At 42.2% G+C, this 14,720-nt stretch overlaps 1 protein-coding gene across 2 annotated transcripts in view; it reads right to left on the bottom strand.

Annotated features, from left to right (window-relative positions):
• PRR12 (proline rich 12) overlaps positions 1–14,720 on the bottom strand; it is a 166,154-nt gene that overhangs the window by 14,577 nt on the left and 136,857 nt on the right. For both annotated transcript variants that reach the window (XR_012236316.1, XM_073602168.1), the window contains exons 10-13: positions 10,587–10,712; positions 7,976–8,073; positions 5,412–5,540; positions 4,835–4,930 (exon numbers count right to left, since the gene is read on the bottom strand). Coding sequence is in view for 1 of the 2 variants with exons in the window: in XM_073602168.1 (XP_073458269.1) it covers positions 4,835–4,930; positions 5,412–5,540; positions 7,976–8,073; positions 10,587–10,712 (449 nt within the window). In the remaining variant the exon portion in view is untranslated. The remainder of the gene's footprint in view (positions 1–4,834; positions 4,931–5,411; positions 5,541–7,975; positions 8,074–10,586; positions 10,713–14,720) is intronic.

The raw sequence follows: 14,720 nt of genomic DNA, 5'->3' as shown, positions 1-14,720 counted from the left end.
TGTTCCAGTATGCCCATGTTTTCGTGTATCATTCTCCCTTATTTTGGGCAATAAAGTACCAAATCTTCCAGGGTGTTGACACTCCTAACCTTATTGAGCCACATGGTGATGGAAAGGGAATTGGAGAGTGACACAAGCTTTGGCCACGTTATTTAGGTGACAAAAGATTTTTTGTACGTCCGGATTGGTATTTGTGAGGAGTGGAGCAGGAAGAAGGCAGGATCCTTCGGGATAGTGAAGTCTGTAAATTGTTGGGAGAGCCTCTGTACCTCTGACCAGTATTGTTGGAGCTTTGAGCAGGACCAGAAGACATAGAGAAAGGTTCCCGTCTCATCTCCAGCACCGCTCCAACATCTCTGGGAAGCACTTGCTCAAAACTGACGGGGTGAGATACCATTGCGTCAATATTTTATAGTTGGATTCCTGTGTGCGTGTAGAGATGGAAGATTTCAGGGAGAGGTGGATGATGTTTTGACACTGGGCGGGTGTGAAGGTCCTATTGATATCTCTTTCCCAATTACTGAGACTCGGCAGGATAAAATCATCTGGAGGTGAGATGAGCAAGGCGTACATCTTAGAGAGAGTGCAGGGGAGGGGGTCCTTGTCTTCACAGTAAGACGCAGAGTCCTTTGACTACGATAATGCGTCGGAGAGTCTAGGGTTCGGAAGAAGTGCTGAAGCGCTTGCCAGAAAGATAGTCTAAACTGACCATCTGGTTGCATCAATATGGAGACTGTGGGTCAGGCGTTGGCTATTAAAAAACGGGAGATTTGAAAGCAGTCCCTCTCCCGAAGATTCCGAAACGGGCCACTCTCTACCCCCGGGGAAACCCGGGGTTTCCCAATATGGGAAACAGCGTTAAGTGGGCGGAGCATGCTATATGTCCAACTCAGAGAGTAGGTCCTATAGTTGGATGTGACTTGAGGGAAGCAGGCAAGGAAGCATAGCACCATGGTACCCTATTCAGGGGAATAGTGCTAAACTGCTGTTCTATGTGTGTCCATAGCTTAAGATCTTTGTGTCTACACCAGTCTATTACCCTACCAAGATGGGCCACTTGGTAATACTGGAGTGCGTCTGGGACGGCTACCCCTCCATGGATTTTAGGTAGCTACAGAAGGTGTCTACTGATCCTAGATCCTAGGCTGTTTATGTGCCCATATGAACTTTGTAAAGAAAGCATTGATTTGGCGAAAGAAGGCCAAAGGGATGGAGATAGGTAAGGTCTGAAAGTGGTACAGGAATTTTGGCAAGATGCTCATTTTGATGATGTTACAGCTGCAAACCAAGAATGCAATCCTCGATTCCATTTGTCTAAAAGAAAACGCACTTCCCTGAGCAAGGTTGGAAAGTTAATCTTAAACGTATCCCCTAGATTTGGGGTGATGTGGGTGCTCAAGTACTTCAAAGCCGAAGATGTCCATTTAAAGTTGAGCTGAAGGGTATGACGTAAAGGGGAGGGCAGGGTGACTCCCATCGCCTCCGATTTGGAATAGTTAATTTTCACATTTGATAATGCTCCGTAATGATCAAATTCTTTCAGAAAATTCGGCAGAGAGATGTGTGGATTGGTCAAGGAGAAGAGAATATCGACCGCGTAAGCGGAGACTTTATGGGAGACATCTGTGTTCTGTCTAACATTGTTCAGGGATGGCTCCAACGAGAGGGTGAAAAGCAGGGGTGAGAGAGGGCATCCCTGACGGGTGCCATTAAAAACAGGGAACGGCTCTGAAAACACCCCATTTGCTTTTGCCATGGCCTGTGGTGAGGAGTAGATGCTAGCTATCCAGTGGAGCATCTGCTCCCCAAAACCCATGTGTTTCAGGAGCGCAAACATAAAGGCCCAATTCACCCTATCAAAGGCCTTCTCCGCATCTGTACTAAAGAATACGCAGGAAAAGCCCCGTTTGATTGGTGAAGTGGACCAGACTGAGCACTTTAACTGTGTTGTCCCTTGCTTCATGGGAAGGAATGAAGCCCACTTGGTCCAGGTGGACCAGTTGGGGTAGCAAAGATTGAAGCCGCATTGGTAAAACACTTCAGGTCCACATTGAGCAGAGAGATCGGCTGGTAGCTGCCACATACAGAGGGATCCTTCCTTTCTTTCGAGATGACTGACACATGTGCCAATAGTGATTCCGGTGGGAATGAAGTAGCCTGTCCCAGGCCATTAAACACTTAACATATGTGGACCTAGCAGGGACGAAGGGTCTTGTAGTACTGTAAAGTAAACCCGGCTGGGGCCGGGCTGACTTCACTGCTGGGGATTTACAGCTCTCCCTGAATCGGGGACGGGAGGCGCGAAAAGTGTGCTGAAGAAAGGTAATCTTCTATGGAAGGAGAGGAAAGAGGGGGTGGAAGGTTGTATAGTGAAGAATAAAATTCCCCAAACATATGGGCAAGGTCTTTGGGTAAGGAGAGTTTTTGTCCATCCGTATCCTTAATATATGGGATATAGGAGGCCTTATGTTGGTATCTGAGGGCCCGGGCTAGCCACACTTATCCCCCGATTCATACCCTAGCTTCTTGCAGGATTGAAGTTCTGCTTTTGCTTTGTAACGAAGGAGGTTTGAGACCTGCTGGCGAAGGTGTTCAATCCCCACAGAAGAGGCTGGTGATCTTTTATGCTGCTGCTTAAGGACCTGGATGTCAGCTAACAGTTTTGTCAGTTCTCTCGCTTTCTTGACTCGTGATCCGTGTTTAATCAAGGTTCCCCGTATGACCGCTTTGTGGGCTTCCCACACTATATCCGGGTCACTCTCAGGGATGGCATTTGTCCAAAAGTACGCTGTGAGCTCTTGGACCACATCAGTCAGAACCTCTGGGATCTGTAACAGACTCTCATTCAGGTACTATCACCAATCCGGGGCGGTGGTAGAGTTAGACAGGAAGAGACACAGCATAACCGGTGCGTGGTCAGACCAGGTTATGTGTCCAATAGAAACGTCTAGGACAAGAGATAGTAGTTGGTGGGGGATCAAAAAGAGGTTGATCTGAGAATATAACTGATGAGGTGTAGAGAAGAAAGAGTAATTACGCTCTCCAGCATCGTGAAGTTTCTGCTGTGTACATTTCCTGTATCCGATAGGAACCACGGAAATACCAGTGGAGGTATCTATACAAGGGTCGAGACGAACACTGAAATCACCTCCGAGGATTAGTTTACCTTCTGCAAACTCCACCAGCTTCGAGAGGGTTTTACATAGAAATGAGTCTTGGTGAGTATTTGGAGCGTAAATGGTAGCCAACGTCACTTTGATGCCTCCAATATGGCCTTTAAGAAAAAGATACCGGCGCTCGGGTCTACTCATTTTTAATCATGTTAATAATAAATATGTAGATGCTTTATAATTGCTGTCTCCAGTGGTACCTGAACATATAAAGAGTCTTTGTGTTTCCTCCGGACGGAGGAGATGCATCACCTAGAACCTGAGTGAGAAATCTTCACATCTTATACAGTGCCAAGGGGTGATCTTGTTGGGAGACCATCTGGACCTGGAGAAAGGCCTTAGCTGGGCTAAAGCCACAAGCACCAACGATCCCTTGTAATGAGGGATCAATATTAGCTGGTAAGCGAGCCTTTCAGCTGTTGGTAGAAGCACTGATATTTAAGATCACTACGGTGGTGGAAGGTGGAGATTGACATCAGGATTTATTTTCACATTACTTTTGAACTGTTTTAATCATCTATTTTTTACATTTGTATATAGATGATTGAACAGCGCGACCTTTATCTATTTTATGTTTACTCACTGTGTATATGTCTTATGCCCCGTACACACAGTCGGATTTTCCGATGGAAAATGTCCGATCGGAGCGTGTTGTCGGAAATTCCGACCGTGTGTAGGCTCCATCGGACATTTTCCATCGGATTTTCTGACACACAAAGTTTGAGAGCAGGATATAAAATTTTCCGACAACAAAATCCGTTGTCGGAAATTCCGATCGTGTGTACACAAATCCGATGGACAAAGTGCCACGCATGCTCAGAATAAATAAAGAGATGAAAGCTATTGGCCACTGCCCCGTTTATAGTCCCGACGTACGTGTTTTACGTCACCGCGTTCAGAACGGATTTTCCGACAACTTTTTGTGACCGTGTGTATGCAAGACAAAATTTGAGCCAACATCCGTCGGAAAAAATCCTCGGATTTTGTTGTCGGAATGTCCGAACAAGGTCCGACCGTGTGTACGGGGCATTACAGAATGTTTGCCGCTTACACTTTTCATTCAGAATATTTCTTAACGCATTTTTTTTCACGTTTTTTGTTTTTTATTTTTACTGACTTATTACTTCCTAGGTATAGCATTTTGTAGAGAAAAAATGCATGACAAACGTCACACATTCTACCAGCGGAGACTACAAGTGGCCTTGAGGACACATAATGCGCAGGCATTTTACACTGTTGTCACCATCAGGAAACCTGCAAATGCCAAGCAGCAGTAGCTGTAGCACATACTTGTAGACAGGAAGTGGCTGCAATTGGGTTGCAGGAGATCATCTGAACAGAGATGCAAAAAAGGTAAAAAACAACTGGACATTGTTTATGATACACAATGCTTTAGCAAACTAAATGTCACTCACTTAGGGTATACATTTACTTTAATAGTTGTCATGTTTAAGAAGTACACTTGGTCTTTTTATGCAATACCATTTTAACACACTAAAATACCAAAATTCCAAGTATTAGTGACTTTTGGCATGAAATTAAAATTAAATACAACCACCCCCTCCTCCAAAGATTATTTTCTATTAATAAAATAATTTAATTAAATCTTTAAAGTATAGCAGTCATGTAAGCTGGGTGGGTTCAAAGACGAATCACCTACTTACCTCTTGCTTGCAACGTAGGAAGGTGTGATACTTGTAGTGATGCAAGGAATGGTACAAGGAGTAATAAAGTGACTTCTCAGCATCCACCTTGAATTCCTAGAGGAGAAACAGAACCAAAAACCATGAAAACTGTGGAGGGGTAAATAAGTAAAGATGAAACAGAACTTTTTTTTTGTCTGTTTAATTTTTGGCTGGTACAGGGGTCTCAAATCGGTAGCAGACTAACATTTCCTACAGCTTAGAAGTTATCTTGAAAAATGTGCTATCCCTCTCTTAAAGCCATTTCCATGCTAGGATTAGAGTCGCTGGCTTCTTAGAATTATATCTGGCAAGTTAGAGTGGACAATTCTGAGAAATGCACCAGGAATGTCCAAATAGTAGGAAACCCTGAGACAAACTTTAAAAATGTTGGTGGAACTATTTTTTAACTGGTCCGGAGGGGCCATGTCTTTGGTTTGATCGGCCGAATAAGTCTGCCATCCCAATAACTTATTAGGAAAACTGAAATGGTTGGATGCATGGCAGGAAATAAGAGTACTTTCCCACAATCACCAGAACTGTCCATATTTCTCCCTACCTGCGGTTTGGCTACATTCTTTTTTAGCTTGTTGAGTGTTTTCCGATTGTAAGGCTCTCCGCCGGGTTTCATCCTCACAGTAGACGCCCCTGATTCAGTAATTAGCTGTGGAAATGTGTGAAGCGCCTCCTACAGGTAATGAAAAAGTAAGAATGAAAATATATTTCAGAGCATGAAGAAAATGAGTTAAACTCCAAAGCACTCAGTTAAAAAAAAAAAATCCAATAAATGCAGTTATGTATCCATTTAAAAAACATTGATATCCATAGATACCTACCTAAAAGTGATGGCAACTGTTTCTAGCCTCCCAACTGAAGAGTCATATAAGATCAACTGAAACATGCATGAACATATCCTGACAGCATTGCCTACCTATCTGTCCTGGGAACATCTTGAGAGGCAGCACATTTTTTTCCCCTTTGACCTTCCTCTTCACTAGTCCCTCAGACTGCTTGGCTATTATCCCCCTACTGTCTGTTCCTCAAGCCCCCCCAAGACCCTATCCGTCATATGATAGTTCAGGTGTACATAACCCGTACATAATTGTTTTTCTGCATAAGTTTAAACCAGATTTAACTGGGAAAGTTTCCCTAATTTCCCACTATGACAAATACAACATTTTTTTTAAATTACGGTCAAATTCATACTGAGTCTTACTCAAATGGTAACCCAATAATGTATGTTCAGACCTGTTGACCTTCTCTCAACTGATAACTCAATAACTGGAAATTGTCACGCTCTATTTATGTGTATTATCTGTATGCCGGTGGCGATGATCTCGTGAAAACTTAAATTAAGAATATTATAAAAAAAATAAAAATTATTGATGTACTCAAGGGGTATAAGTTCTGATATATATCTTGATATCAGTTTCCTGTAATTCCCTGTACAGTGCACATGTTCTGACAGTAAACATACTGACAGGAGGAGACAGCAGAAGGATGATCTCATTCATCTTCTGCTGCTTCACTGTCCAATCAGCAACCTGGGGGCTAGGGTGGTCTGACCGAACGTTCTATCTTGACCAAGTTGTATTTATGCCGCAATGGCATCTGAACATCTGACTATACTGTCCAGCCAGAAAAGTCTGAATCACAAACCAGGCTGTGCACAAATGCTTTGCAAGGTTAAACCATTCCCATATATTACATTGTTACATAGTAGGTGAGGTCGAAATAAGACACAAGTCCAACCTATGTGTGTGATTATATGTCAGTATTACATTGTATATCCCTGTATGTTGTGGTCGTTCAGGTGCTTATCTAATAGCTTTTTGAAACTATCGATGCTCCCCGCTGAGACCACCGCCTGTGCAAGGGAATTCCACATCCTTGCCGCTCTTACAGTAAAGAACCCTCTACGTAGTTTAAGGTTAAACCTCTTTTCTTCTAATTTTAATGAGTGGCCACGTGTCAGCCATAACAAGCCCCAGTATAACCAGTCAAGGCTGTGATTCATAGTTGATTAACAGAAACAGTCCTGATATTCCAAGACAACAGCGTAAGCTTTGCATGTAGGTGAAGCTCACAGATGTTTGCTTGTTTTTTGGGGGGTTCTTTTTTCTGCGCTGGAGGAACCCATGTCATTAGTGAGGTTTAGCTAAGTTTTTTTGTCCACACCTGACCATCTGAAGTGGTTAACTTTGGGCATCTCCAAATCAGGTGTATATGGGATTACTGGTTGGCTCCACATTTTGAACAATTAGCATCTGCTCTTAAACCTATTTAATGTAAAAATTCTGGTGTTCTATAGACCCTATGTAGAAAAAATAGCCGAGCCAGGCTAGGGGACATAATACTCGTGATACTGTCCTCAGTTCTTGTAGTATACTAACCCAGTCCTCATCCAAAATTTCAGAAGAACCTAATCAATGGGAACTTTCAGACATACAAGTGTAGTCAGATGAAGGAAAACCTTAAACAATCTCAATTTCTCTGGCAAGGCGGCTCCCACACAGCAAGGCTTTCCTTGATGGGCACCAAACAGTAGCTCAAACCATAGAAGGACAGAAAGGAGTGCCAGAACAAAGACAGATAAAAGAGCCCAAGATAATTTTAATGGTTGATAATGTCCTATATAAACAGCCAATGTCTTTTAGGGGAAACAACCCCCTCCCCTTTATCGGGGCTACAAAAATAAGCAAAAACCATCATACCTGTATTTCTGCTCTTTCTTGCAGCCATGATGAAGAGGGGATGTGTTGCCCCCGAAATGCTTTGGCTGTTTTTATATATATTTTACTCAACAATTAAAATGATCTGATCTCTTTCATCCAATTTTGGCCTGGTGATTGGCGATATGAAATGATCATTGGCAGGAAGACCACAAGCAATACTGGTGATTAGTCCTTTGCCTTCTGCCTGCTTTTTTGGGCACTGTATCCAAAGTTTAGTTCCCCTTTAAGAGGGAGCACTCACTATAGAAACCCATCTGTTTAAGAAGGATTTTTAGGATACCAACGGTGCTTACATGAGTTCTTTCATTTTTGATTGGTGTGTTTATTACTGGGTTACACCAAGTAACATGTTTTTGAATGAAATGTAAGGGGCAAGTAGAGGTCCTACCTGAACAGATGAACTCAGTGAAAACTTCTTCAAGACTTTCTTCTTGTGTTCATTTACAATGCCATCGATTTTTCTCATGGGTGGGAGGTAAAGTTCATCTGCGGAGGAGGCAGGAAAAAAAAAACTCAGCTGGTGACCTTGGGAAGGTGTATCAACACAAAGCAAACAGCTTGACATTCTTCACTGAGTCAGCAATACAATGAGACATGTCCGTGTCAGGCTAGAAAGCAATATTGATTGCACTGCTTACAAGAACTCCACCATGCCACTGACACTACCAGATTGATTAAAGTGTAATTTTGATTTTCCAAATCAAGAACAATCATTTTCCATATTAATTCACCATTTTTAGACATATAAAAACTGGACTTTTAAGGCACACTTCGGTAATGCATGACATTTTTTCATTCAAACTGCCGAAAAGGGATAAACTCTAGGGGTCGACCGATTATCGGCGGCCGATATTCACTTTTTTTGAAGAATCGGTATCGGTAACAAACTTACCAATATTGTTTCAAGTGGTTGTATTGGGGTGATGCCTGCAGCAGCAGGCATCGTCCCCATACCATTCTTTAGAGCGGACAGTCGGCTTACTTGTAATAACAACTGATGTGGCTCAGCAGCCGCTTGGCCATTATCACACGTATCGGGAGGGGACATCCCCCCCCTATTCCGCCGCTAGGCTAGGGTCTCCCATCCCACCAGGAGGCCCGAGCGACCAGCCGACACATCCGCCAGCTGCACAGTGACCCGAACAAAGCTGATTGCTTTGTTCGTGTCTCGGATCTAGTAACCCGAAAGCGATGTCATGACATGACTTTTGGATTACTCTCATCCTAAAGGCGCCAGTTTTAAAAAATAGAAAGTATTCAAAAAAGCCAATAGTGGCGTTTTGAATACTTTTAAGTGCAGTGGAGGGATTTGGGGTCTTACAGACCCCAGATCCCTCCATAAAGAGTACCTGTCACTGCCTATTACTGTCACAAGGAATGTTTACATTCCTTGTGACAACACTAAAAGTGATTAAAAAAAAAAAGTAAAAGGACAGTGTAAAAATAAAAACTTTAAATCTACAGAATATCGGCCTTAAAGGTAGCCCGAAAAAAACAATATCAGTCGACCCATAATACACACTATGTTCTATGTAGCTCACTGTCATGTTAGAAAAATCTCTAGGTGCCAAATCTTCATCTGAATGGCGGAGAAATCTAAACTAAAAAATGCTTTGTCCATTTGTTCAAGCATAGCCCTCTCTCTTAGCCATTAACAGACATTTATTGGAGCGCTAGAGGGAGTATGTGTCACATAGACAAGAGTTCTGTATGTAAAAATCTGATAAATCAGCAGATATAAGCTGCATGAAACTCAAGTTTTCAAAAAAACGTACACTGCGGGATTTTAAAAAGGTACCATTTACAGACTAGAATTTTTTTTAAAAGGACAAAATCATTACATTTTACCAATAATATAAAACATCAATAAAATTGTACAAATACAGTAGAGGTCTCTTTTGAACATTTCAGCTTCTAGAAGATACTTTGACAGGTCTCGACATATGTGGCTTCATCTGGAAGATTTGTTTGACTACAAGAAGCAAACACCACTTGGAAGATTTTCGTTTGGTTCAGAATATACAACAGTAGTAACTGCCCCAAGAAGGGGAAACAAAAAAATAGTAAATTCAAGATTTGCATTTATTATTCTCAGGTGCAAATTCAGCAAGCGCAAAGTGGACTATAATGAAATCCACAGTCGAGCAATGTAAGATGGGCATCCAAATGCTCCGGCTTTGACGTGTTTCGCCACATGTGGCTTCATCAGGCCAGAGCCTTGAGATGCCCATGTCACATTGCTTGACAGTGGACTTCATTATAGTCCAGTTTGGCCTACTAGCTGATGCACAGGGCACCTGTGCAATACTATTGCACAGAGCAGGTACATACTGCATAATATGTTTATTATTTTGATAAAAAACTATGCCTTTACAAGCGCTTTAACATATTCTCTTGTGAGGAAATTTCAGCTTGAGCTATTTGACTCTGCAGGCAGTATCTTTCAGACAGGCATTAGACAAAGAACATATGATAATGTTCCTAAAGCTGGCTGGATGCAAAGCTATGCAATACTTATATGCAATGCCTATCTATCCTGATCTTCTGGGATGTCCCCTGTGTCATGTGACTAAATACTGAGAGTTTGATCACATGGTCTCAGCTAAAGGGGCTTAGGATTTCAGGAACAGCCAGCCAGATGTGACTCAGCCTGAATACTGATCCTATCACATGACAGGACATGACATAAAGGGTTGCTTTTTTCCCAAGACAGGTAAGAATTTAACCTGCTCCTTTAGTCAAGTCAGAGTTGGAAGATCAGAATGGGGTTGGTGTTACAATAGTATAAGTCTGCTTTACATTTTGAATGGAGTGTACATTTAAAAATCTCAAGGAGGGATTATATAAATATATTGGCTACATGAAAAACTCCTTTAAGATTGCTATATCCACATGCACATAAATACTGTCATTTGCAACTGAAGTTATGCTGCCTATCTCCAGAAAATGTTGTCCGGCAGAAGAATCAAGAAAACATATTAGGAAAGCTCATTACTCACCACTTGTATCTTCCAATGCCTGAATCATATCTGGGTCTAATGCAGTGCTAACCAGCATTTCTATATAACTGCGGTACATCTCCTTCATTGCTCTTGTGTTCAGCACTCGGCCTACAGGAACACGTTCTGAAAAGACAAAAGAACATTATAAAGCGGATATCTCTGTAAAGATCCATGTTTTACTATCTCCAAGGTTAGCAAGTATAATTGTTTTGTTTTATCTTGTTAGCATAAAAATAGATCTGCGAGTTATAATATCAAAGAAAAAGAGGTCTTCTGCTTTCAGACAGAAAATGGAAGCCTTTATACTATGAAGGCAAAATACATTATTTTGCTTTCAACTTTCAAGATTATGTTGGTGCTCACTATCCTGGTATGTGAATGAGGGAAAGGGAACTGGAAAGACCAGAAAACATAAGAGCTTGACCACCAAGCTATAGAAACAGTTTTCAATAGCCTTCTGAGACTTGGTTGTGGTTCAGTATTTCATGAAAGACCATATGGATGCATTACCCCTAAATTACCATAAGGTGGTGCCATATGCTTTCAGAGAATGGCTTATTTATTGTATCGAAGAAACAGACCTATGTCACACATTGCACATGCAGGTGCCATGCCAGCAATAAAATCACTAACAGAAAAAAAAAATACTCTATGGAGTCACTCCCTCTCTATCGCTATCAGGGATTCATTGATCTGCCGTTGCTTCCCTGATAACAATTGGGGCAGCGACTAAAAGACTTCCAAGAGAGATAATAGAAGAGGAATTTTGAGTCCAAATCACGTGCCCCTTTGGGTCAAGCTCTAGTAAGAAACACCCTTTAGGGCCCATTTACACCAGCAGCCTTATGATATGTAGGATCTGCTCTTATTTTCTTGCTACAGTGGTTCCTCCCTGATTCTTGGTGTACACTATTGCCTTACTAGTGTCCTACTTAATCTGGAATGAATGGCCCTCCAACAGGTTGCTCCAACAATGAAGAGAAAGACAAATAGTCCGAAGCTCTAGAATGTTTATCAGGAGACAAGATTTATCCGATGACCTCTTTCTACAGCCAGATTCCTAAGCCACCAAGCCAGTTATGTCCTGACCTTGGCATTAAGCGAATAGCCCAGAGACACTATTGACATGTCCCATGACAACAAAATGTTGCATTGCAGATGCCAGGAGTGAAATTGGGTGAAGGGAATTGCCTCAAAGGAGGTTGCCATCAGTCCCATGACTCCCATGCAGAAGCAGAGTCAGATGACCTTCAGGACAGCATTTAAAGTGGAGACCACAGAGACCAATTTTCTTTTGTGGAAGGAAAATGACAAACTAACACGTGTCTATGACCAGACTCAGATACTGCAAGCGATGAACCGGTTCCAGATATAATTTCTTAGAGGAACTGCAGTCTGCTCACATAATTTGTAATAAAACATCTTTGCCATTCTGAAGCTTCCCTCCAACCACTTTGCATATTATTTTATATATACTGTGATTCTGTACTTGACAAATATACTGCAGAAAGCTCCCTCCATTGAGTCTGGCTGCATCCATTTTAACTGTGGGCAGCTGAAGTTGCTGCCTTTTCACTTCCTGGATTTACACAGACACAGAGGCACACCTCCAGCTCTGCAGCTTTCATTGGCCCTCTTATGACTCACCCCCTCTCTTCCTGGCAAACTCTCAGGAGAATGGGAGAGAAAGAGCTGTGCATGATGTCAAAAGCCTAGGCTTTTTACCAGACAAAAAACAGGAAGTGGGCTGTATAAGGTATTTACTGGCAGAAAAAAATGTTTTACTATCCAAAGTTAAAACAAGGGCAGAGGATTTAATAAATAGAAAGATGAAAAAAAAGACTAAAGTTCCGCTTTAAGCTTCAGAATCCACCTACATTTCTGTAATGTTTGCACAGTTAGATATTCCTTATCTGATAGAGCCTTCACCATCTGTTCTCTCACCAGGAGGTCATCTTCTAAAGTATGCCACACTGGGGAGGTTACAAGAATGCAAAGGGGCCAACACTGGAGCCAGCCCCTTGGTGAACACCCATGGTGTAGAGGACAGACCAAAAGGCAGGGCCAGGAAGTGTAGTGTAGGGGACACACAGTAAACCATAAAAATGGCTGATGCACTGGACAGATGGACACATGCAATCAGCATCTTTCAGACTCAAATGTAAACATTCTAAGCCTTAAGATCCAACATGGGAAGAATACCCCCCTTTGATTTAGGGTTAGTGAACAGGCCATAGTAAAACCCCTTGAACTGCTATGCCCTATGGCAGGGATCCTCAAACTATGGTCCTCCAGCTGTTGCAGAACTACACTTCCCATGAGGCATTGTAAAACTCTGACATTCACAGACATGACTAGGCATGATGGGAATTGAAGTTCCTGAACAACTGGAGGGTCGTAGTTTGAAGACCCCTGCCCTATGGACTGGGACAATAGCACATTAATCTAGAAGAACCAACTGGCAGACACAGGAATATTAGAAGTAAGGAAATGAGGAGGGAGCCCTAGGACACTACCTCCTGCATTCAGGCATGTGGAATGCAAGCTGTCCAAGTGTCAGTAAAAGTCAACAGATGAGCTCTGGTCTGGAAAGTGGGGCATGTTAATGAGAAAGAACACTTTGCGGGTGCATGAGTAACCAGGGGGGGGGGGGGGGGGGGGGGGTCTTGACGTTAAAGTCAAGTGGGGAAACAAAGAAGGTGGTTTCCTAACAGTCAGAGGCAACTTCACAATCTGCTCCTTAGGCTTCTTCTCTTCTTCTCCCCTGAGGAATATGGGTGCTCTTGCAGCTAGTAGCATTCATGATCATGGTTTAAAGAGCTGGTTTCGAGACACTGGGGTTGATTTAGTAAAGGTAAATAGTCTGTGCACTGCAAGTGTACCCACAAGTGCAGTTGCTCTATATATGAGGGGAACATGCAAGGAAAATAAAAAAACGAAATTTTTGCTTGCACATGATTGGATGATAGAAATCAACAGAGCTCCCCCTCAGATCTAGAGCAACTGCACCTGCAGTGCACTTCAACTGCACAGTATATTTGCCTTTAGTAAATCCACCTCTATGTCCCTTAAAGTCCTTGCAGATCAAACACTTGCACAAAAGTTTTGCAGTTTCTTTATTCAAAGTGCCCTAAGCATATGCACCGACATGAGGCACATGAGAGATAGGAGCCAACTATCGTGGCTTAAACTTGAAGAACTATAGGAAAAAACTTTTTTAGTAAGGGAGGGTTATAACCCCTGTTGGTTTATTTTTTTTCCATCTATGTCCCATTGGGGAGATTTCTCTTCACATTCTGTCCCATAGCCAAACCAAGAAGGGAGGGGAAATCCCTGCAAATTAAGGGAACCCCTTTGGGGACTCGAAGGACATCAGAACTAGTGTCCCCATTAGAAGATTTCCCCTCTAATTCTTTTCTGGGGACAACCCAAAATTTGGGATTTTCTTTTACTTTCACTTTTAATGTTAATGGTAAACAGGACAAATAAGAGAGAGGATGAATTTTCCTAATGGGGGAAGAGATAACAATATAAACTGACAGGTGTTGTAATCTCTCTCTCCACTCAAACCAAAACTAAAAAAAAAAAATTTGCCTTTAGTTTTACTTTAATGCAACAGTCATCTGCTCCGCGCAGTCAATTAGCAAGATAGCAACCTCAGCAGTGGATGGATTTATTTTAAGGAATTTTTTGACAGTAATGGTTTGGCAAAGTAAAGTCACAGCCAGGATCAGGTGTGGAGCAAGACCTGCCAATAAGAACAGAGCTCTAAAAAGAGATTTCAACCAATTGGCGGTAGGGACCTTAACGTATAACTAAAGGCAAAACTTTTTTTCTAGTTTTGGAAATAGTACAGAGGGATTAGAACACTTGTCAGTTTTTATTGCTGTCTGTGCCCTGTTAAGGAGATTTATCCTCTCCATTTGTCCTGTTTACCGTTATCATTGAAAGTGAAAGTAAAAGAATATCCTAAATTTTGGGTTGTCCCCAGAAAAGTAATAGAAGAGAAATCTTCCAATGGGGACACTAGTTCTGGTGATATGGGGGTCCCCAAGGAATTCCCTTAATCTACGGGGATTTCCTCTCACTCCCTATTTGGCTATGGGTCAGGAAGTGAAAGAGAATCTCCCC

This window comes from Aquarana catesbeiana, linkage group LG10 (genome assembly GCF_042186555.1).
Source record: "Aquarana catesbeiana isolate 2022-GZ linkage group LG10, ASM4218655v1, whole genome shotgun sequence".
Classification (NCBI taxonomy): Eukaryota; Metazoa; Chordata; class Amphibia; order Anura; family Ranidae; genus Aquarana; species Aquarana catesbeiana.
This window is presented reverse-complemented; position numbering and strand designations above follow the sequence as displayed.